The 24,214-nt window shown below is 40.3% G+C and overlaps 2 protein-coding genes across 2 annotated transcripts; both read right to left on the bottom strand.

Annotated features, from left to right (window-relative positions):
- Nucleotides 1–674: 674 nt before the first annotated feature.
- nox1 (NADPH oxidase 1) lies at nucleotides 675–8,527 on the bottom strand. Its single transcript, XM_042418095.1, has 13 exons — nucleotides 8,258–8,527; nucleotides 7,910–8,005; nucleotides 7,692–7,802; nucleotides 6,702–6,786; nucleotides 5,544–5,689; nucleotides 5,045–5,238; nucleotides 4,821–4,947; nucleotides 4,045–4,137; nucleotides 3,704–3,945; nucleotides 2,121–2,283; nucleotides 1,723–1,869; nucleotides 1,464–1,588; nucleotides 675–1,374 (listed from the first exon to the last, which is right to left on the bottom strand). Exons 1-13 carry the CDS (start codon nucleotides 8,300–8,302, stop codon nucleotides 1,248–1,250), a joined length of 1,701 nt encoding a protein of 566 aa, XP_042274029.1. The 5' UTR covers nucleotides 8,303–8,527; the 3' UTR covers nucleotides 675–1,247.
- A 1,630-nt stretch (nucleotides 8,528–10,157) lies between these two features.
- xkrx (XK related X-linked) lies at nucleotides 10,158–22,076 on the bottom strand. Its single transcript, XM_042417941.1, has 3 exons — nucleotides 21,100–22,076; nucleotides 12,961–13,223; nucleotides 10,158–11,980 (listed from the first exon to the last, which is right to left on the bottom strand). Exons 1-3 carry the CDS (start codon nucleotides 21,459–21,461, stop codon nucleotides 11,112–11,114), a joined length of 1,494 nt encoding a protein of 497 aa, XP_042273875.1. The 5' UTR covers nucleotides 21,462–22,076; the 3' UTR covers nucleotides 10,158–11,111.
- Nucleotides 22,077–24,214: the final 2,138 nt, after the last annotated feature.

Below are 24,214 nucleotides of genomic sequence, written 5' to 3'. Positions count from 1 at the left end.
GCTTTTTATTCATTTATTTAAAAGAAGTTTGGAATTATTTACAAGAAAGTGTATCGAAAACAGTACAATGTGATTGTGAAACAATTAAAAATTCCAATAATCATACAGTACATCTGCCCAAGTCATTAGAGGATGAGTAACCACAAGGTACGTGACTGACTGTCATTCTTCTGGCTTACTCGTCATTCTATTAGTCTGATCAGGAAATACAAGTGAATTCGACAGGTAAAAATAAATCAGAGGAATCCATTACAGGAAACCTGTTTCCTTAACCAGTAAAGTGTGAGAACTGTAGTTCACACAGCCAGTACCTGAACTGCAAACATTTAAGAGCTCACATTACAGTAACTTATATAGATTTGTAAGTAGTTTTTGTCACTCATTCATATGTATTAGTTCAAAAACACGACAACATTATTTACATTGTATTTGATCGTAAGTAAATTGTCTTGAGGGGGAAATAAAGGCTGAAATATGCTGATCAAATAAACAAAGTATTACATTCAGTTGCTTTGCTGTCTTGATGCAAAACAGACATTTCTTTACATGATGTAACCTGTAGTAATAAGATTAGCGCTGCAATGATAAGTCAATTAATCAATTAGTTGCAAACTATTAAAATAATTGCTAACTATTTTGATAATCCATTAATTGTTTGGAGTTATTTATTTAAAAAAAAAAGCCCAAATTCTGTGATTCCAGCTTCTCAAATGTATTTTCTGGTTTCCTCAGACATTTGAGGACGTCATGTTGGGTTTTAGGAACCAGTGATCAATATTCTTCACCTTGAGAAAATAGATGAATTCATAATGAAAATAATTGTTAGTTGCAGCCCTGAAAAAAAAGATTAAAACCTTTGAGGTCCTGATGTCACGGTAACAGTAAAAATATCTCAAATATTGTGCAAGTCTCAAACCACGAGGAACTCTGAGGGGTTTCAGCAGTATTGTAGCTTAAAATAATCAAACAGTACAAACACTGTGGCTCATGAGGCCAGAATGATTCATGTCTTCATGTTAAAAGAGATAAAGTCAGTCCCTGAGTAGTGCTGATAAAAACAACATGACCTCTCTGACTCTTTTTTATCAGTGTAGGTGTGCAGTAAAGTGTCTTAAAACACACCCAGCAGGTTGCAACACATCTCCGTCATCATCAGTTGTCTGAAGATAAAAACACAGTGAAAGAAATTTCCCACTAAGTGTTGTCCTTCATGAGTAAAAAAATGCAGCTTTCTGTCGTTCCTCTGCTCAGAAGTTCTCCTTGTTGAAGTAAAATTTGGTCTTGCGAGGATCCACGTCTGAGTATTTGGCACATTTCTTCTCCAAGACTTTAGCCAGAGCTACAGGCCCGCATAGGAAGGTTCCCACCACAGACCTGAGGGAGATATTAATGGAGAGTTAGATTTCAGAGGTTTAAATTCAAAATATTTTAAAAGGCTTTTAAAAAAGAGAGGATTTTCTTACGTTGGGTTCTCTTTGCGGACTTGTTCGAACTCCTTGTCCCAGAGGGGTCTGCCGTAGTGAGTTTTCTGTTTGAGTCCGGTGACCACATCAGTTTCCTCATCAAAGTGAACCATCGCATGAGTAGCCTGTGATGAAACATTAACCGGAAGAAGAAAAAAGAGAGATAACATGATTTAGTTCAAGGTGAAATGACCTATCACTAATTATCTAGACTTCAGCCCATCATGTGAGCAGAGCGAGGACTGATTCCCACACATACATGGCTTTGATCCCATCCGGTCAGGTAGAGTTTGTAGGTGAGGAAGTCCCCCATGCCTCTCTCCTCCATCTCTCTCTCAAGCACCTGCAGGAGGTCGGCGAACCACTCAAAGGCGTGTGTTTCCCGGCAAAGCCAATAGAAGTATATCTGAAACCAGGAAGTAGATGCGGACGTGTTAACAACAATGATCCTTTTACATAAGAGCTGGCCTCGCCGCTGATGACTCGTCCACTAACATGGTTGTATTATGAAAACACACACACAGCGCTCTTTATTTAAAAGACAATAAGAGTTCCTGTCTGACATCAATCATGTGCAGCAGCGTGTCAGCGATGAAATGGATATACAGGTTTAAATGTCAAAAGCGCATGTGAGATGTGGGTGTTTTGGGTTCTTACCTTCCTGGTGCGCAGTTTCGGGTTGGAGTCTTTGAATTTGTACCAGATGGATTTGAGGATGGAGGCGAAGGGAGTGACCCCGATGCCGGCACCGACCAGCATGCTGACCTCGTAGTCGAATACGTCCTCGCTGGCTGTGCCAAAGGGACCATCCACTCCCATTCTGAGGAAAAACATTATACTGTTATCATTGCAAACAAAACACATGTGACAGCCAAAAAATAAAAATTGCAAACACTGCTACAAAAGTCATATCAGCTTTTATTGTGCATGTCATTGGCTTTGTTATGGGCACAGATGTTTCATCCTGTGATCAAAGTTCATTTTTGATTTTAGCAGCAGATAAAAAAAAAGCAAACAAATAAACTTATCACAGGGTCTATTTAGTAGCTGTTCTGGGGAAAAAGGAAATTTGAAACATGTGCAATTCAATTACAACTAATCTGCTAATGAAGATCATGTGATATGAATAAAAGCTTCAGAACAGCTGCTTAATGGAGCTTACGGTGAGATTTTTATCTCAACTAGTTTACAATCAAAATGTATTTATATAGTACAGTTCGTTCAGTGGAAGTAATTCAAAGTGCTCCACATAACAATCAAGAGAAAAAAAACAATATATAACTCATGAATAACAGTAAAAACAAGCTAAAAACTTTTTTTTAAAGAACAGATAATTAAAAACCAAGTTAAAAAAATAAGATTTTAGCTGGTTTTTAAAGGATACTGCTGAGTGTTTTCATTTCTGCTGGTAGGTTGTCCCACAGTTCAGCAACATAGATGGAAAAAGCTGCATCTCCAATGTTTTTATAAGTACGATGTTGAGAGAGCAGCTGGGTATTTGAGGACCTGAGGGCTTGTGCAGGAATATATGGACTTAAACGTTTATTTAATAGGCAGTGCCTAAGCCATTTAAAGCTTTGTAATCCAATTAAAAAGGACTTTAAAATCAATTTCTAAAAGCTACAGGGAGCCAATGTAATCTGAATCAGTTGCAGCCTGTTAATTGTCGTAGTAAAAGGGCATTGCAATCATTGAGTCTACTTGTTATTCAGCCACACTTGTAACAATGCTTTAATTAACCATAATGACATTTTGCAGGAGGTGTTCACATTACTTTTTATCTATCCCAGTACAGTTATTCTAGTCATTTTGTGGATCATTATATTGTTTATACTAATGAATCGTGTGTGCAGAGCCCTGCAGTCAGTGGCTTAATTAAGAAAATTTCCTGTGAAATTAAAAGTAAATTTGTTTGAAAAAGTTTACACCTTATTTAATTAGCCACATATTCAAATTGGCCACATATTCATGCTTTCATGTGACTTTCTACAAGCCGACCGCTGTGGGTGATTTATGGGAGGGAAAACAGTTTTTGAACAGGAAGTTGTGGAAAAAATTGGCATCATGTAGCCCAGCAGTAGATTAAATCAAACCTCACACTTATCACTCTACTGGAAAAAGAATAAGATAAAATGACCAAAGCGCCTGAAATAAAAATCAGATAAACAGGTAAAAACTGTCCTTTTTCTACCATAATGTGGGCTGAAACATCATGAAAGTACATGTTTGGAAGAACTCACTTCGGTCCCTGTTCCCCTTCAGGCAGCTGCTGCATAATGCTGATGAGCTTGTCGGTCCAGTCCCCGGCTGAGCGGATGTGGATGCTGAAGAAGTCCTCTTCGGGGGCGGAGGTCATGGTGAACGGGTGCCACTCCAGCTGCGAGATGGCTGGGCAGTTGAGGAAGACGTACTGACCCACCTCCATTTTGAAGCCACTCTTCACCAGCTGCAGCTCCAGCACCTTGGACGGCCGCATCACGATCTGAAAGTAAAAGTGTTAAAATCACATAGAAATCAAGATTGAGTTGTTGCACATTTACCTGCAAAACAACTCCGGAGCCAAAACATTTCTCAAACTTGCCTTCCTGTATCCGACTGTCTGCATGTAACGAATGAAACGTAGCACACGTTCACAGAGGTACAGAAACATCGGACCGATCACCCACATCCAGGTCTGAGAGGACAAGAAAAAAACAAAGATGTGATTAAATGATGATAATTCACAGCGTTACAGCTAGTGAAGCTTTAATGTGTGCTAGCAGTGGTAGTAAATGAGTAGTTTTAACATATTTGCAGCAGTGATAAAGACTGTAACAGAGGCTGAACAGCAGGAACTGTAGCCTCTTAACATCCACCTTGTTTTTTAGGAATTTTCGCCCATTTGGCATATACAAAATGGAAAAGCTTATAACAGAAGAACTGTTAGGCTGCATTAGGCTTCATTTGAAAATCTTCTCATCATCTAATCTCATCTAACATCACCACATCTAGTTTCTAGAGATGTGCTTGTTTAGCATGTGGCTAAAAACACAAACAAAATTACATAAATTCAAATATGGCTCAAAAAAGTCCCCGTCTATAATGAGTCATATTTGAATAACAATAACTAGGACATGCTTTATGCCAGAACTATGCAAATCACCACATACCTTCTACATCTTGTCAACCACACCTGTATAAAATTCCAGACATGTAGGCCAAACCTTATGGGAGATAGGGAGTTTTTAGTTTGTGGTGTCATTGGTGTCCCCGAACCCCTCCAAACTGGCTTAAGCAGGTCGCCCATGACCCAGTGGATGTTAAGAGGTTAAGTAAACTGCATGTTCTAAGTTATTTTTACATGAAAGAAAGACCAACCTGTGGAAACCCTCCTGCAAACTGAGGAATGGGACACTCAGGAATCCGTCCCCAGTCATCAGTGCGGTTTTTACAGAAGGTGAAGTTGTGCGGCGGATTCGTTGTCGTTTGACGCCTCACGATGCGCCTGCAGATGGGACATAAAAGTGAAACATGCTTATAATAAACAATAACAGCATTACATTAAAACATTTGAAAAGAGAGAGCTGAGACTTTTCCCTTACCCAGCTCCGTGGAAGACGAGACCGATGTAGAAGACGATGAACAGATGGTGCGTGTACCAGAAGACTTCGAAGTAGCTGCGCCTGATGACCTCCATGGAGGAGGTGATGATGAGGATGAGGGCCAGAGTGATGATGACCCCTGTGAGACCAGCAATGGTGGTGAAGACAAAGTAGGTTGGAGTCTGCTGCGCATCCTGAGACACAAGAAGAAGAGAGAGTGACAATGTGAGCTTTTAGTCATAAGACCAGGAGCGAAGATGATGGAGAAGACTTCCCTCTCATCCAAACACACACACACACGCACACACACACACACACACACACACACACACACACACACACACACACACACAAGAATACATTTATCTGACAACTAGTTAGTGGTTTACAGCCTTTTTCTCTGCTTGATGACACAAGAAAATCCTTGAATGGCTTGAAATTGAGGAAATGAGAACAGTGTTTTTTTGGGATTTGTCTTATTACTATTGGCTGAACTCACGACGTCTGTTGTTCGGATCGGGTTCAGGTAGGTGGTGTTTTCTGTGTCCTCCAGGTTGGACAGCGCGGTGCTGAGTTTGTCATAAACCCCCCGTCTGCTGTTGTTGTACCACTCCACGTTCAACAAATGGGCGATCATATGAACAGCTGTCCGAACACAGAGAGGAGAGACGTGTCAGTGCTGCTGTGTGCTGTCACATAAACTCTGCTTTCTGTTTGAAAAAAAAATGCTAGTGATTTGAAATAGAGAAAAAGAGAATTATCACACAAATAGTAAATAAATAAATCAACAGGCTAGTACTTTTAGTTTGTTTTGTTGAGTGACATACACCGTTTAACCGAGAGGTCACCGAGAGATTTCCTCTTATCTTTAAAAATAAATAGGGGGAGTTTTCCTTTAAATACACCCTGCGTCTATATTTATTTTAGGCTTCTTTTGCTCTTCATGTCCTTTTCAAATATTTTACCTGTGTGTGTATTCAGTCTGTCTGGTTATTTTGTGTGGTTGGGAGGGAAAAGATTCATTTAATAATTTTCGTCATATTTAAAAAAGGGGAAAACATCTGTTTTGTTATTAAGTCGACTTTTCTTTTTTTTTTTTTACTAATCTGTGTCACCCCTGAGTGAATTCTCTGATTAACAATGATGAGAATCAGGTCCGACAAGTGTGCATAGTGTGGAAACTATGAATCAGAACTGTGCACAAAAAGCATATTGTATAAAGTCAGAGCAGAAAGTAAACATTGTTTTGGAAAAATGTTTTTGGAATCTGAACGTGAATAACTTTGTTTCGTTTCTGCTTTGTTTGTCTCTCTCTCCTTTTCTATTCTTTGTTTTTCTTTTAAGAAAACTATCTCTGGAATGATAATTCAATGACACATTTCCCCAAATGTACAATCACTGGTAAAATAAGTTGCTCACTGTACACATGATCTCTAATCTAAGCACAAATGTTGATAAAACTATGTAACTTTTTTTTTGTTGGTCAATTTTTACTTGATTTCTCATCTATAACAATGTTTTTGAACAAAGAATATTGTCAAGAGATTGTTAAAATATCTAGATAAAGAGATAAGAGAGAGAAAGAGAGATAAACCTGAACCATCTTTTGAAAACAAAACAATACAAACTCAAGTTAAAGCTGAAGGAAAAAGCTCACCTGTCATCAGGCCGATCATGTATCCCGCCAGCTTGTGGAAACTTAAATTTTTGTCCAGCTGCTTCCTCATTGATCTGCCACAACACTGAAGAGATAAAGAAAGGAAGGAGATGAAAAGTAAGAACTCATTGCAAAGAACATCTTTCCAGAATGGATACTAAGACCTTCCCAACCTGTGTCAATTAAGCAGTGATTATCTGTGTGAAACAGGATTTGTCTTGTTTTGGGTTGGATTTTGCAGCTGGAAGTGTTTCACCTCTGAAAAAAAGCCTCATGCAAAGTCTTTACTGTCAATAAATGGTGTAAAATCATTTTCATTGCAGGATACAAAGGAGTGAGGTCTGCATGCTGTTACGCTCCCTATAAACAATTTTATTCTCTTTTTTTAAGGCAATCTGTAAGATCTTCCCTAATATAGACAAAATATATAGAAAAAAATGTATAGAAACACAATGTGAGGTCATAGCACAACAACATTTTAAAAGCATGGAACAAGCATACAAAAATAGTTTTAAAATCTCTAATGATTGATGAAGATGAGTCTTGTGATTGTATGCCACTTTGCCTGCCTGTTGACATTTGTATTTGAGCCTCTGTGGCCTCTCTCTGTCTGCACCTGAATCATTTTGCCTGGATGTTCACACACTTGGTCTCTCTCATGAATATTAAAAATAATAGTTATTTTTTTTATAAAACCTTTCATGCAGAGGTGCAAAGTGTTTGACAAAACAGGATTTAAACGAGGAAAGTAAGTTATACAATTAGGTTACAGTAAAAAAAAAAATCTGATAACAATAAAAATAATTTTAAAATGTTTAAAAAAGAGGTTTAATGGGAAGAAGTGTTTCATTGACAGCAGCAGCACTCAGACTAGTTGTATGACAGCATGAAAACACTCTGCCAAACAGATTAGGGCACTGATTGTATTGATTGTATTGATTGTATTGAGTGTATTGAGTGTATTGAGTGCACCTGCTAATAACATCTTACCACGAAGGAGCCTCTGATCAGAGACAGCAGGTTTCTGCACACCGGGAGGAGGATCAGCATACAGTTGAAGTTGAGGACAGCTGCAGGAGCTCTGGCCCAAGCCAAAGCAGACTGGAATAATAATAATTATAATTAACGTATAATAAAATTAATGAACCAAGCATCATAGCTGACATCAATACTCTGAAGAGTTTTTTAATCCTCTCTCTCTGACTCACCCCGAGAAGATGACGCGTGTAGAAAAACTCGTCCCCCAAATCGTAGAAAAAATAAAACCAGACGAAAAGAAAAATGTTGATGCCCATCCAGGCCACCTGCAAACACAGCAAGGTCGTGTTACAATCACAAAACACAAAAGCACATTCTGTTGTAGAGAAAAATACGTTTATATCCTAATCAGTCTGTGCGTGCTGAAGTTGGAGCAGTTTGGAAACTTTTTTTTTTTTTTTTTGGACACGCTGCATTTTGCGCACCAAACTGTGCATAAAGTATAATTTTGTCACCGTTAGTCCCTCAATGCCTCTTTAAAACATGAACTTCCTAAAGTGTAAATACTAAAAACTCACCATAATGAAGGATGTGAGCCCATTGTTGATAATCCAGTTACCCATGTTAAGCACTTTATCTCGACTCGCAGCAGCTTCCCTGCATCTTCAGCCTGTTTGCGCCCTTTTTTATTTTATACCTTGCTGTCCGGACTCCTCCCTCCTCTACAGGTGTGCAGGTGACGACACACAAGGAAACAAATCACACAGCGAGTGATAATGCATTTCCATTAAAGTCTAGGAGCGTAGTTTCCGTCCTGAAGCTGAATGACCACATTCCGACCTTTTGGAATCTCAGGTGGGAAAGACGGACAGAGACAGCAGGAATGAGGAAGTATCTGTTGCACCATAGGGGAGAACGGGGCAACATGAGTCACTTTTTACATTTGATGATTTCACTGCAAAATTAAAGTGTGCTTGTTTCAAATAATAGTTACTATATATACCTCAGGTTGTTGTGTAACCATGGAAATTAAAACAAGTTATCTAATTATTATGGTTTTAGAACAATGAGCCATCAAAAAAAGTTAGTCCTATGGCACAATTTACCCCAAGGTAGGGGTAAAATGTGTGTTATCTACAGAAAGAATGTGCAAATTTGGTTGGTTGGTTTTGGAGGGGGTCTGGGGGTTCTGTTATGCGGTGGGGGGGGCATTTTGCTGGCATGGTTTGGGTGCACTTGTCTCCTTAGAGGGAAGGGTCACTGCTAATCAATACAAAGTTGTTCTGAATGATCACCTTTATCCTATGATGAAACATTTCTATCCTGATGGGAGTGGTCTCTTCCAGGATGACAATGCCCCCCATTCACAGGACACGAGGGGTCACTGAATGGTTTGATGAGTATGAAATGATGTGAATCGTATGTTATGACCTTCACAGTCACCAGATCTCAAACCAACTGAACCTATGGGGGATTTTGGACTGACATGTTAGACAGCGCTCTCCACCACCGTCATCAGAACACCACATGAGGAAATATGTTTTTGAAGAATGATGATCATCCCTCCAGAAGAGTTCAGAGTCTTGTTGAATCAATGCCAAGGAGCATTGAAGCTGTTCTGGTGACTCAACACCTTACTAAGACACTTTATGTTGGTTTTTCCTTTAATTCGTCACCCGTCTGTATGTACAGCATGTTTGTGTGTGGCTTAAACATTAGTCAACAATTATGTATTTATTCATCAACATTGTAGAACTTGTAACAGGGATCAAACATGAACAATGACTCTAGTCTCTAGAATATCAGAAAATAATTTGGGGGGTAAAGTGAGCCATTGACTCAACTTGCCCCGACATCTCTGGTACATTTTACCCCACAACCTCCATTTTGACAAAACAGTCAATTTTGTTTCATACAGTGGCTCAGATCCACAGTTATGCTGAGTTTATGACCTTTTTTTGTAGTTTACACTGACTTAAATTAACGTGTAACAATGTCCAAAACGTATCTTTTTTGATTAAGATACAAGACTGATAACTTACATAACATGATGAATTCACTTGGCATGACAAAAATCTTTTTTTTTGGCTCTGTATTGCTGAACACTCTCTCCATGTGCTTGAGGCCAATATGGATTGAGTAATGTGAACTATACTTCCTTAACTTGTGGTCACATGTTTACGTTTGTTTATGGTTACCTAGATAAAGGGGGTGGCTCATTTTACCCACTGGCTCTGTTTTACCTGCTCTCCCCTACAGGAAATTTTACTCCTCTAGGAAAGGGTGCAGTTAGATTTATAGGAAAATTGTGTATATATATATATATATATATACACACACACACATATATATATATATATATATATATATATATACACACACACACATATATATACACACATATATATATGGCCATAAACATTTCTTAAAGTATTTCATTTTTATGTATATATAAAAAAAGAAAGTTAAGACTGAATGTGTAGACATCAGATTATTTTATTTAGGTTTCAAGTAATACAGTAGTAGTAAAGGCACTGAAACAACAACAAACAAGACAACACATTAAAAAAAAAACAAACACGCCAACGGTGAAAGCACTTCAATAAAGTAGAAGCTCATTCAGTACCAGTCTTGTTAATGCAACATCAAATGCAAGTTAAATTCTGGATTAGATCTGTGTTACAGAGGACACACACAAGATTTTCCCTTAAGGCTTTAAAAGTATGTTTCTACAGAATCTTTTGACCTGTTTTCATTTTTTTATCTTTGCAAATCTAAAACCTGTTTTTTTTAATCAAGGCAATCAGACTGGACAGTGAACAACACAAGGCATTCATCACAGCAGGTTTAGATCAATCAGAAAGATTAAATCTTCTTCTGACTTTTTTTTTTTTCCTCACCCTCCTGCTGTGTTTCTATTTAGTGCAGAGATGCAAACGTGTGCAAAGGTGTGAAAACCCTGAGAGGAAGTACGCTCAGGGCGTCCCCCTGTCATTCTTTCGGGTCGAGACACGCTTGGCACATTTCCCGCACACCTGGCTCAGTCCTGTACCTGACCCGCTGCTGCTCTCTCAAGGCGGCCTTTGTGCATCGCTGCATATCTCAGCATGCTGCATTCTTTGGTATACAGGGGCCTCGAGGTGCCCTAAGCGTACGTAACCATCCTCAATAAAGACATCAGGAGTAAATCACTCGCAAACCGTGAATGATTTCAGTTTTGTGCACTTCAGAGAAAAAAGGCCAAAGTTTGTTCTCTAATACTCAAAAACACTAAATCATTCTGGTTTCAGTGTTATAACCAGCCGAGACTTCGTTCAGTAGCCCTGCAGCACCGGAACCATCATGCTTCGCTATTCACAGGATGCATTTCTATATTAGAGGACTCATGAATTTCCCATAAATCCCCTTTCTCTCTCTCTCTCTCTCTCTCTCTCAGGCGGCCTCCATAATGTCATCGATGATAGCTGTCTCCCGATCTTGCGGGTGGCTGTTGAGGTCAGGCGGATGTGAGTTTTGGGGGTCCAGCAGCTCCAGCGGCTCCTCTGACACCATCACCATGGTGGCAGCGGTGGAGTATGACGGCGGCAGCTCCCCTCGTTTCCTCCCTCTTCCCCTACGCCTCCCTTTACAACAGCAGACACAGCGCAGGCAGTCGTGGACGTTGTACTTGAAGAGGCGCCTGCAGGGGTGGCAGAATTGGTAGAAGAGCAGCATGAAGAGTACGGCCAGGCTGTAGCAGACCAGCAGCTGCACGCCCAGCAGCGGGGCGCACACGTACTCGTAGAAGTCCGACTTGAAGAAGTACCAGAGTGTGATGAGGAGGAAGTTCTCGATGAAGCGTCCGCCATAGTAGAGAGCCAGGCGGGTCCAGCGCTGCTTCCGTTCGATGAGCTCTCGGTGGGAGAGGTCCAGCTGCACCGCCGACCAGCAGAAGACGTTGATGCAGGCGTAGAGCAACGTGAACATGGAGAGCACCACGATCGTGCCCAGCTTTGAGAAGTTCTTCTCAATATTCTCAGTCAGCGAGCCTTTCCTGGCCCAGAACTCCGCCCAGGGGAGGAAGAAGAAGAAGAGCAGGTTAACCATGCCGACGAGTATCACCCAGTAGGTGAGCGCCGTGCTGAAGAGGACCAGAGCAGTGACCCGGGTGGCGATCTCCAACCCTCTCCACACGATCATGCACAAGTAGGCAGCTGGGCGCAACTGCACCTTGTAGTCATCGTATCTGATCTGGATGGCCAGAACGCTGCACACGAGCGCCCCGTATGTGATGGAGATCAGGGTGATGATCATCAGAGTTACTGCCAACACAGACACAAGTTGCTTGTTAAACTTCACAAATATCAGCAGCAACACGTTACTGCAGCAGAGGGTTCATATAGTTATAATAATCCAATAAAGCAGCATATTCAACCTGCTTTATCTGATGTTTTTGGCCACTTGGGAGCAGCAGAAACAAGCTGAAAATACAACACTGACATATTCTCTCTAAAAAATTATAGAAGTAACATTTACTTAGAGTAATGTTTGTGTCCTACTGATGACTTTAAGTTCAATTTTTACTCTTCTTATGGGTCTGTTTTTCAGTCTACCAACTCCTGAGGGAAATATCTGCTCTTTAGCTGCTAAACGCTCCACTGCGTTCACCAGATAGTATCTAATTTTGTCTGTCTGCTGTTTGGTGCTGGGCAGGTAGTATTAAGGTTTGCAGTGTTTTTTTCAGAAAGGCTCGACAGTAAAGTTGCAGGCCAGAAAACAAAAACAAAGAGCTAAAGGATGCTGAATTTCTGTGAGTTTAGAAGGAAAAAAAAACAAACTTTGTAGAAAACATCCAGACTGTCTGGCTCTCACAGACACTCTGCCTCACTATCCTACATTGTGCCCACTAGGTTTTGACAAATGTACAATATCAGCTTCCCATCACAAAGCTATTCTTTTATTCAGTGGATGTTTTTTCCTGTTTATTCTCAGAAAACAAACATGGCCTCTTTGCACTCCACCTTCTTGCTGCTTGTACAGAGAAATGCAGACAAAGCAAAAGTTACTGAGTTATATGAGGTTATTTAAATCCTTCCACCCTTACCAAACTAAATTTACACACACTGGAAAACTGGGAGTGACATTTAATTTTATTTGTAAAGTATATAATATAGAGATTTTTATCATCACCTCCACTAAACAGAGTTTTACAAGCATTATAGTTCTATTCTAGTAATCTCTTCTATTGTAATTCGTTAAGATACCCATACAGTGTGAACTCTGACCCCTCCATCATCCTTACATCTGGTGGGGAGGAGGATGTATTTCTCCTGGATGGTGGCGTACAGCTGGAGCGTCAGCTGAGGGGTGGAGCCCAGAAACGCCTGGATGACCGCGGTGCGTTTGAAGGCGTTCCTGTGAGTGGCCAAGGTGCGCTCCGACTGGCCGATTTCCAACTCCATGGGCCCCTTCTGCCCCTTCTTCAGACTGATCTTCCTGGAGATGGTGACGTAAGGCTCCTCTCTTTTACCGGCTCTGTAGTAGACCACGAGGGCCTCAAAACACCTGAGGAAATAAGAAGAGAGGGAGTAAGAATGGAGTAATGTTTTCACACCAACAGAGGGCAGTCCAATGTTATGTTTAAGTTGATATAAACTGCAATGGGACATCATGATGTCTTGTGGTTGTTTTTTAACATCTGAGACTGAGACTTATATTTATGTGATGTATGTGAGGGTAATAGAAAAAACATAAACTAAAAGTATTATTAGAATATAGTTCATCAGGGCAAATATCTGCAGTTTTTAATTGCTTGTTTTTTTCAGTCCAGGACCTAAAAATGAGATATTTAGGTTTTTGTCAAGGAAACAGTATTGATTTTAAGATCCTACAAATGTCGTCTGATGTCAGGGATCCATCATAAACAGACGTTTCTTTGTAAATCACAGCTAAACAAACCATAACGGAAAGCTGTGGCTCCACCAGAGGGCAGTCAGAAGAATGGAAACAGTCTCCTGAGGCCTGAATGTATAAACTGAAAATCTCAGGGTGTGGCTCTATTTAACGTCTGTAAGGTAAATGCTCTCTGTGTTTGGCCACAGGGGGAAACTACCACCATTCATGAAGAGGCAAACATGTTTATTTAACCTAAAGAGGGCTCTGAGCAGGAGGTGGAAACTGCCAACAGTGAGGAAAGTATGTAAATGTAATAATTTATGTGTTTAAAAAGTAATTCAAATGGTTCCCGGCTGGCTTTTGAAGGCCTAAATGACACAAATGTTATAAAAGTCATTTCAGAGCCAAATGTTGAAGCTAAAACAGGTCATTTTGTGTCAAATCAGACAGAATCAAGGAAAGTGGTTGTAGCACCGTCTCATACTTTGTTCAGTTTGTCTATATAATGTTTCTTATATTGATATTATTTAACTTTGACATTCTCAAAAACGCCTTATCTGGGAAACCATGTTTGGGCATTAACATCTTGAAAAGATGGATAGTCCCACTGGAGCTTGAAAGGGCCATTTAGGATACCACTTATTCCTCTTTTATCAAAATATTTAACTTATTTTCAATATCCAGGACCTTACTGGAGACACAATTCCCATCTCAAATGGCCTCTATTCCAATGAACATACTGAATACATGTTTATCCTTTATTTCTTATAATTCCTATGAGGAATTCAATAATCATGGAGATAATGAGGCAAAAAAATGTAATCCTGAAATGGACGTTTTTCTGCCACAGGTAAAATATCTCTCAAATCTGTGTCTATTTTTGTATGAAGGAAAAATAGAAGGACATTGGCACTTTGTACCCTTAATAACCGTACATCAAAGAATTTCCATGAACATTTCTATGTTCTTACTAGGTATTTGGTCCTTTGAAAATGACCAAAATATGCTACCATGCCTTGTTTTATTCATAATATCTTCATGCCCACTGGTGGTAAAGACCTCAAATATTGGCACAAAATTAATAAATGATTGTATTTGCAGAAAAAATAATGATTGATATCATATTGGTGCAAAAACATGGGTTTGCAGTACCCTCAATATCATGCTCGTTTAGGAATTTGGCACTTTTTTTCCCAAAGCTAGGGCCTTATGAAAATAAAATGGCATGCAGTACAGCCTTTTAATGGATTTGGCACACAGAGTACATGTTTGTCTTCCATCCTACAAAGTTTGGTGGGGCTAGAAACAATACTTGTCAGGATATTAATGCAAAACATGGCTTCCAAGATAAGGCGTTTTTGAGGCTATAAAAATGAAATAATATCAAGGGCTGAAAAAATATGAAAACATAGGATTTGAACAGAAATATTTTACAGGACTTAGTTTTGGGACCCATTCATGATATAGACAAGGTTTAAACAAAATCTGAGCTGGTGCTGCAGTAACCTTATCTGATCTGACATATAATGACCAAACAAGGAAGCTACCAAAACTGGAAATGCAAGGCTTCTCCTGCCAACAACGAGACGTCTGTTTTTATAATCCCTGAATAACGTTTCAGTAAAATGACCGTTGCTGCACATCTGCGCTCAAGACAGAAACCCAGCCCTCTACGGAGTCTCACTGCAGCTCTAAATCTCACATCACTGTGCAGGAATGTTATCTTTTTGCTCCAAAATACCAGCATGTCCAACTTTGGACATACGGCTCAAGAATCCCTAGATGTATTGACTTCAACGCGGTTCAAATATGTGCCGTCGAGCCGCTCTGACCTAACACACTCCAGAGTCAGCAGTCCGGTATTTTCAGTCTCGCTGTTGCTTCAGCTGCTACTTACTCTGCTGTACTCTCTACTCACAGTGCAAACACAGCACCATGCCAAGCTTCCAAACTGGTCCCTGAACTGTGTTTGACCCAAACGTTCGAGGCTGGCAGGGGGGGAATCTTGTCGTTATTTGCAAGCAGGCTCTTATCTCAACACACAGTATATTCACTCCCAGACTGATAGCCACAGGCAGATGAGGGTCATTCAGACACAGTGAACAAGGTCTACAGCAGAGTAATAGAGAAAGCACAAAAACCTGATTTACTGACATGCTTTTCCTGGAAATCTGGCGGCACAATTGGCTGCCGAGGCAGTACGAGGGTAGTGAACTCGAGCCAACGTGCACTTAAGATTCTGTAAAGCTACCGAGAGGCAGACTGAATTTCACTTAGGGAGGAAAAAAACCCAGCATGACTCATGAATGCATTAGCCAAGAAAATCAATATGCTGACTTTCCAAGGCAGCATCTTATGGATTTATAAGAGGAAACACGCGGGCTGCTGCTCTGTATTCACAGCCTGAATATGAGTTGACATGAGATAACTTCTGTTGTGCTTTGGCACCATATAAATAAAACTGGACTGAACTGAACATGCAGTCTGTTCCCCTCATTGTGTGAATGCAGCTGCGGTACAGTGCGATGAACTAAGAGGAAACCACCACTGAAATGAACTCTTGTGTCACCGCGACACTTATCTACTCTCAGCAGCGCATTCAGGAAATTCTTTCGACAGCTCTTTAGCAAAATCATCCTGTTTTGGTCACCTGGGATTACCCATCAGGCCTCAGCGTCGGACTGTGCGCAGATAGTAAAACACAAACAGAAAAAAAAAAACAAGAAACTCTGCGTGCTGGGACCGGTCCAGAATGACACAGTAATTAAGGAGCTTAAGGAGACAAGTAAAGACAAGGCCCACCCTGCAGCAGATAGCCTGAGTCTTTCCATATACTCCCCATAATGACTGTATCCTGTTATCTTTTTGATAGGGCTTTTCATAGACAACTAAGAGCTAAAAATATATATATTTATATGCAGTTATCTCTGCAAACTGTGACTCGAGTTTCCACTTTTGCAAGCAGACGTGCAATGTTTGACTGTATGGTCACAGGATCAGCAATTACACCATCCCCAAGTCACACAGGAAACCTCCCATCTAAGCAAAAGCAGGGGCAGTGGGGGAGTTTATTTGTAGCAGAGCAATATAGAATAAGAAGCGCTCCGAATGAAACTTCGCAGAGCAGAACAGATTGAAATGTGCTATAATAACGATCCTCCTATTTGCCTTTCTGGCTGCATTAAAAGCAAATGTTATAGTGGTTACAGCTCAGGGAATGCCTTTGTGAATGCCTCATGATAAAAGGCATTCACAAAGCTCACAATAAATATGCAGCCTGCACGGTAGCACACGATCACTGTCATATCAAATGCTGTTTCATGGTCATGGCTGTTTTGAATTACTGGCATGAGACAAGCATTCTTAAGTGGAGAAGTGTGCAGGATCATAAACAAGTATCAGAGCTGAAAGATATCATTGCTTTTGGCTTTAGTCATTTACAGTGTTGAGCAAGACACAAGCTAGATATTTTGTTTTGTTAACTGTGTCCTTAGTGAACTAATTTTAATGTGTCAAAGTCCAGGGCTCCTGTTTATCAAACAATAAAAGCTATTTATCAAATTTCTTATGACTTAAAAATGCTCCACAAGTCTCTTAAGTTGGTTAAGACTTGATCCTAGATGGCTGCAGTACAGAGACATATGCATGTTTTGGAGTTATTGTACCAAACATCAGTGTTCATGTTGAATATGTTAACTGAATCAGTGTAGATGTAGGGCATTTCATAGGATGTTACACTGGTTTTTCCTTTTTTGCATTTGTAAGTGGCTCAAACCACACTTGCAAATGTACTAAATTCTCTTTATCATATGATCTATCATCATCTACCAGCAGCAGAGGTTCTTTTCTGCTCCAGCTTTGTTTTGTTTTTGTTTCCATTTCAGCTGATTTCCAACAAGCGTGAATCCTTGTTTCTGATTGGCATTAGTGTCACTCCTACATTTCACTGTAAGCAGGAGTAAGGTGTCTTATTCTTCAGTTTCAGGGAATCATTTTTTTATTCCTAAACTGTCTCTTTGGAGCATTGTTACGTATAATTCTTTGATAAATATAGGCCCTGATGTCTTCATCTTCCAAACATAAAATATACACCAGACTGTCATCAATAAATCTACCATCACATCTGCTGCTCTGCAGTTTCCTCACAGCCAATGTAACATAAGCTAAAGGCCAAAGCAATACTTCCACTTGAGTATGTACTATCTCTCACTTCCATGACCTATGTGACTTTATCTCCGATGTGTTAATAAATAATTATAGACCTCAGTCTGACCTTGATCCAGTTATAGTGGGAACTGTTTACATGTGTTACGCTGTTGGCCCTGATGGCATCTATCACAACATGTGAAGCAGGAAGTATGTGAGCCTTGAATACTAAGAGAGACAGAGTTTTATCTGTTTTGATAGACGTCACCACACGAGGACTCATATCAAAACTGTTGTTGGCTCAGCATTGACGATAAGCTCATTTCCTCTCTTTTAGATGGCACAACAAAGTTCTACCTGTATCCTTCTGTAGTTGTTTTAATCTACATCTTTATTTCTAGATCTGACAACAGTTTTTAAAAAGATTGGACTGGAGCACAAGTTGTTTATATGCCTTTTAGCTGCACTCTACTGCAAAGCTTTCTTCCTACAGCAGCTAACCTGCACAGAGCTGAAGACAAGGTTCAATATCTTACTCTATAAGAAAAGAACACACCCTTCATTCAACTTTTATTTAACTGTAAATTTTGTGCAGCACCTCAAGGCTCTCTGTTTACAAATCAAAGTTCAGAGAGAGAGAGAGAGAGAGAGAGAGACATTCATGAGAAGATTTGAATGTCAGGGGAACTCAAGCGTAAGTCCCCACCTACATCTTCCTACATGAGTCACGGTTCGCCAAACAGGTCTCTGAGCCGAGCTCAACTGACACTGGAGGTGCAGGCCGGAAGTATTTAAACATAAAACCACCTCTAACTGAAATACTTTTCAAAAAACTTTCAAAAATGTTTACAGCCAGGACATTTTGCATTCGCTGCTTTTACTAAATATGTGCTGACCTGCTTCATTTGCATTTCCGCAGCTTTGCTCAACCATAATAAATCATGCCGTGTTATTTCTGGAAGCCTTTCCGGCAACATCCACAATCCCTTTCTGCGCGGGCCAGGCCTGATCAGCCGTCTGCCTGCTTCTGCAGCACCGAGGCCTCTGGGTGCCATTACCCTCAGATGAGGTCATACAAGTGAGCGGCATACAAGCTATAAATGTGAAGGATGTGTTACTAGGGCGGATGCCAGCTCTGCAGAGTCGTTTGACAGACTGGTTTCAGAATCTGGACTGCAGGGGTTCAACTTTGATCCAGAGGTTGTGAACAGCCAAGAGGCTTCAAATTAAAAGAAGCTGAGAAATATTCATGTGAAAGCTCTTTGTTTTTATTTTTTATTCAAGCTCGACTCAGCATTTATTAAGTACATAATGTGGGTGGATTTTATGTCCAGTCATCGCTGGTTATGCTTGAGTGTGATGCAGTTAATGACTGGCAAAAAAAACACTTACTCCGTGGTTTAACGAGAATTATTATAATACTGCAACAGTCTATCTTAGCAAATTCACGTGGTTTCATGACTGCTATGATGAACTGGAAAAGGACGATGACGGACAGCAACTCCACTTTGTAATGATAAACTACTGCAGCATCATGTTAGATCTTAAAATACTTTGTTTTTATGGTCTCAACAAAAATATCCCAGTTGTATCACATTAACTGTGAGCTCAAATCACATGTTTACATTACCAAGGATAGATGACTAAAAATGAATCAGTAAGATAAATGAGTAATGTTTTTATAGGGACTGATGTTAAAAAATGCTACCTTTTTATTTAATAGAACAGTAAGGTTCTCCAGTGATTTTAAATGAAATTACTGAGGTTTTTTTTGGCATGGTTTAGACAATTTACTACAATTCACCTCTACCATTGGCTGTGTGAAAAGTAGGATAAGCACATTTAAAGGATAGGTTTGTAATATTTCAAGTCTGTCTTAAAACAACAGTCAGGTTGCCAAATGAAAATTGAAACAAATTTTGTTTGCTGACTATTAGAAGATCCATTTTAAAAGTGCTTGTTTTGAGCAAAAAATGGTTTAAAAGTTCATCTGAAGATAATATAAAGCGTCAGCCATCGGAGTTAGTCAAATTAAGTGGATATCTTCCACAGTTACAGTATTTTCAATGGACAGTGTTTCCCTGTTCAGCTGCGGTGGAAGGATTGTTGGCAATACTAAGACTAACTGAAAGATATTGACTTGATTTGACTAATTTGAAGTTTCATATCAGCTTCAAATAAACTTCTAAAATACATTTTTATGCAGAAGGAGCGCGTTGATGCAGCGGGGATGCCACCGCAGAGGGCTCGGCAAAACACTGCAGTGGTCATTTGGCAAAAAAGTTGAACTGAGCTCAACCTTTGCCTCAACCCAATACAACGTCATCCGACAAATAACTGTGTTGGCCAATCACATCCGTGCAAGTGCACTGTCCTGGTGGATTACTTTATGGTGTGAAGGCCGTGCTTCTGCTGTCTGCTGCTGTAATAACTTAATGGAGTTGTAAAATCCTGTCTGAGTTTTAGTGTCTGATAAGCCTTTAAATGCACTAATCTGTAGTACCAATTTGACTTCTTGGATTGTATTTCATTGGCTGCATTCAAAACCACCTGCGATACTAGCAGTACGTACTGATTTGGCCAAAACGTAGCATGTAGTATGCAGCAAACAAAAGCAAAATCTGTAATATGCCTGAAACCGAGTCACTGTGTCCCAAAATGCAAAGTGCTGGAACGGTCACAAGATAAATGCTAGATCAGATGGGTGAGAGGGACGCAGTCTCGCGAGTGCGGTTACGGTTAGGCTTAAGGTTAGGGTTAGGGTTAAGATTAAGGTTATGTACAAACCTTGCCGGGTGCTGCACTCCCCTCGTAGCTGAGTTCTGCCTTTCTTGTTCCATCAACATCAAATTATTAACTAACGTTTACAAAATCGATTTTTGACATTTGTGAATCATTTATAACTTCTCTTTCTTTAGAGCATATGGGGATGCTTCCCAGTAATGCTAGATTGCCATCGGCTGTGCTATTGTTTACTTTCGCTTTTAAAACCTGGAAACCGGCTAAGCCTGGCCTGGCATACTGGAAATTAAATCAATTGTAGGAGGCGGTTCCAAACACAGCCATTGTCTCACAGGTTCAGTAAACAACACGCCCCATCACCACAGCCCTTTGCACTGTTTTAACCCAGTGTTGTTTTCAGTCTGAGCGCCGCATTAATGGCCAGAATGAACAGCAGGAATAATTACAGCAAGAAAAACATGTGCCAGTGTTCATTCTGGCAACTGACTGTTGTTTTAGGACAGACTTGAAAAATTGTGAACTTATCCTTTAAATATCTAAAAAACTATTATCTGGGAAATGACCAGCAGTGATGCAAAATATACATGTTTTGTACCGAATGGCCCTTTACCCATGAACCCTGTTTTTATGTTGCTCCTGACCCACCACACCCACCTACCTAATGAGAGGGCCGAGCAGCAGCAGGTGCAGGAAGAGCACCAGAGGCCGGTCCCGACCCAGGTCCCTGTGGATGAATGTGAGGGCCAGCTGGATGAGGACGGCGGGCAGCAACATGAAGGCGATGGTGCAGCCCATCCAGATGCTATCGTCGGTCTTGTGGTACCTGCTGCACAGCACGGCGGCAGAGATAAACTCCGCCAAGTAGAGGACGGTGGCCAGTACGACGCTGAGGGGCGCGTGGACGCGGCTGTGATTGACCACCAGCATGACTCCGTTCCCGGCCACGCTGGTGTTATCCTGCGGGTCTACGTCCGAGATCTCCCTCTCCTGCTCCTGCTCCTCCATGGCCAGCTCGCACATAATAAATACAAGTCTGATTTATACGCTAAAACGGGGTTTACGTCGCTGGATGACGGCGCAGGCTATCTGAGTGCTCCAAAAACATCACTTTTTAGAAATACGTCGCTTGATGCGCCGTCTCTCCCAACTTTCCACCAAGTTGATCATCCCTGGTTCACACCGTATTTACTATCCGGCTTCCACTCACCCGTCCCAGGTTGTTTTTTTTTTAATTCATATGACGAGTCGTTGTCTGTTTAATCCGGAGGACACCACCTCACTGTCGGCAGTGATCTCAGCTGTTCGTCAGTGTACTAGATCGGGAAACTTCAGCCCATAGTCGCACCGTCAGTTCATTGTCACCCAGGACGATTATCGACCGGCTTTAACTTTACATTATTTCTCCCTCTCAGAAACACATCGACGTCTCCTCCAGCTGTGGTCTGACTACGTGCTGTTGGAGGTTTGGGTGTTTCCGTGTCGGCATACTTGCGCGGCTGCTGGCAGCTCCTATTTTCTGTCTTTTCATACGCTGTCAACGAAACGGCTGCGTCAAGTCAGACACAAAGAAACATGGCGGAAACGGAAACGATGGACGCCACCTTTCAAAGTAACAACAACAGTAACTGCTGTGAAACAATCAGAAAATAAAGTTTTATTTCTATCATTCACAGCTTTGTTTCTGCTACCACCGCTCCCTCATCACAATATCAATCAATCAGTTCTATTTAAAGTGCAGAATCACCATGCAGCATGGTCCCAATACACTTTACAATTAAAGAGAATACATACATTTTAAAATAATAAAAATTAAAATAAAATAACCACGTTAAAAACAACAACACATGTTAAAGGGATGTTAAAAGGTGATGGACCAGACTAAGTTCTAGGGGAGGCTATAATGAAGTGAATAAAGGCAGATTTTCAGTCTTGATTTAAAGATTTAAACTGAACTGAGCTCAAACTGGAGGTCAGCATCAATAGAACCAATCACAATGTTTGTTTACAATAACCTGGGGGTAGAAAACCCCTGCTGTTCATACAATTTAATGGCTTGGAGAAAAAAAAAGTCAGTTTAAGCAAGTAAAGATGTAAACAAAGATATGTAAATAAGTAGAAGTAAATATAAGCAGTAAGTAGTAGAAGTAATTGAAAGTAAGCATCAATAAGTATAAAGCAGTGGTAAGTAAGTGGTGAGTAAAGCAGTGGTATGGCCGCTTCTCATTATGACAAAGGCAGCCACCAGTTAGTCCGACCAGCAGTGAGATGTCACTGTTGGATAGATTTAGTTTATCAAAGATGCCAGCAAAGCAACACAGTACATAAAATAAGCACAACAGAAACATCAGATAGGCAGGATCACTGTGTTTAACTATGTATATTTACACGTTACAATTATGGCTGAAAATGACAACAGAAATAAACAAGTCTGCTGATTTCACATATCTCCACTATTCAAATCAACTACCAGTGATTCAGTCTATAGGTGTAGTAACGTGTGTGTCAGATGCTTTCAGTGCGTTTGGGTCTTATAAGAGATAAGACAAGACAGAACTTCATTCATCCTGAAAGACATTTATGTGCACAGATATTATTTCTGTGACATACAGTACTGTGCAAAAGTTTTAGGCACTAAAAGTAAAGTGAGGATGCTTTCAAAAATAATGCTATGAATAGTTTTTATTTATAAATTAACTTCATACAAAGTGCAGAAAACAGAATAAACTTAAAGGAAACAAATATTTGCTGTGACCATGCTTTGCCTTTAAAATAGCACCAGTTCTCCTCAGTACACTTGTTTTTCAAGGTACTTGGCAGGTTGTTCCAGGTGTCTTGCAGAAGTTGCCAGTTGTGGATTTAGGCGTGTCGGCTGCTTCTGTCTCTTCATGTAATCCCAGACTGACTCCATGATGTTGAAATCAGGGTTCTATGGGAGTCATATCATCTGTTGCAGGACTCCTTGTTCATCTTGTCAATGAAGATGGTTCTTTATGACTCTGGCTGCATGCTTGGGGTCATTGGCATACTGCAGAATACATCTGGGATCAATCAGACGCCTCCCTGATGGTATTGCATAATGGACAAGAATCTAAACATCTGAAGTGCCTAAAATTTTTGCACAGTACTGTACATCTAAACATCAAGTCCACCAAAACAGTGGGAAAATGGCTTTCCGAACGGGTCAGTAACAACACAAAGAAAAACGGAGTGGAGCCTTTGAATTCAGAGAAGTGAGAACATTTACAATGCTACATACAGTCCAGACAGTAAGTATTTGGACAGTTTCACATCTTTTGTTCTTCAGGCTCTGTGCTTCAACACATTCAATTTGAAATAAAATAATGGATACTAAATTAAAGTCTCAGCTTTAATTTGAGTGGGTTTACATCAGTATTGAAAGAACTGTGTAGGACTTTTTGTTAACACATAGTGCCCAAAGAAAAGGGCTATATATCCCACACAGTTCTTTCTATATTGATGCAATCTTACTCAAATTAATGCTGAGGCTTGGCACTTCAATGTAGTATCCATATCCAATGCGTCTGAACAACAAAAAATGTGCAACTGTCCAAATACCTACTGTCTGGACTGGTATGTGCACAAATACAGGCAGTTAATGGCAAGAAGAACACGGAGAGGGTTTGGACTTGAAGCTCCTCTTTAAATGTACAAGTAAGAAAAAATCAAATAAAGGGAGGTTCAAAGTACACATGAAGGTGCAACAAAATAATAAAAGTGTGGTGTACTGGTTAAATAAAACACTGCATTAACTG

This window comes from Thunnus maccoyii, chromosome 8, assembly GCF_910596095.1.
Source record: "Thunnus maccoyii chromosome 8, fThuMac1.1, whole genome shotgun sequence".
Classification (NCBI taxonomy): Eukaryota; Metazoa; Chordata; class Actinopteri; order Scombriformes; family Scombridae; genus Thunnus; species Thunnus maccoyii.
Note: the sequence above shows the minus strand (reverse complement) of the source record. Positions and strands in the feature narration are given on the sequence as shown.

Bases quoted from the DNA above. Each gene is read 5' to 3' on its own strand.
- xkrx (XM_042417941.1), bottom strand. From the start codon at position 21,461: ATGTGCGAGCTGGCCATGGAGGAGCAGGAGCAGGAGAGGGAGATCTCG. The intron at 13,224-21,099 runs GTAGGTGGGTGT...TTATTTCCTCAG, and splicing joins CTGCTCGGCCCTCTCATTAG to GTGTTTTGAGGCCCTCGTGG. The intron at 11,981-12,960 runs GTAAGGATGATG...CTGTGTTGGCAG, and splicing joins CATCCTCCTCCCCACCAGAT to TAACTCTGATGATCATCACC.
- nox1 (XM_042418095.1), bottom strand. From the start codon at position 8,302: ATGGGTAACTGGATTATCAACAATGGGCTCACATCCTTCATTATG. The intron at 7,803-7,909 runs GTGAGTCAGAGA...TTATTATTCCAG, and splicing joins ACACGCGTCATCTTCTCGGG to TCTGCTTTGGCTTGGGCCAG. The intron at 4,948-5,044 runs GTAAGGGAAAAG...TCCCATCTGCAG, and splicing joins CTCGTCTTCCACGGAGCTGG to GCGCATCGTGAGGCGTCAAA.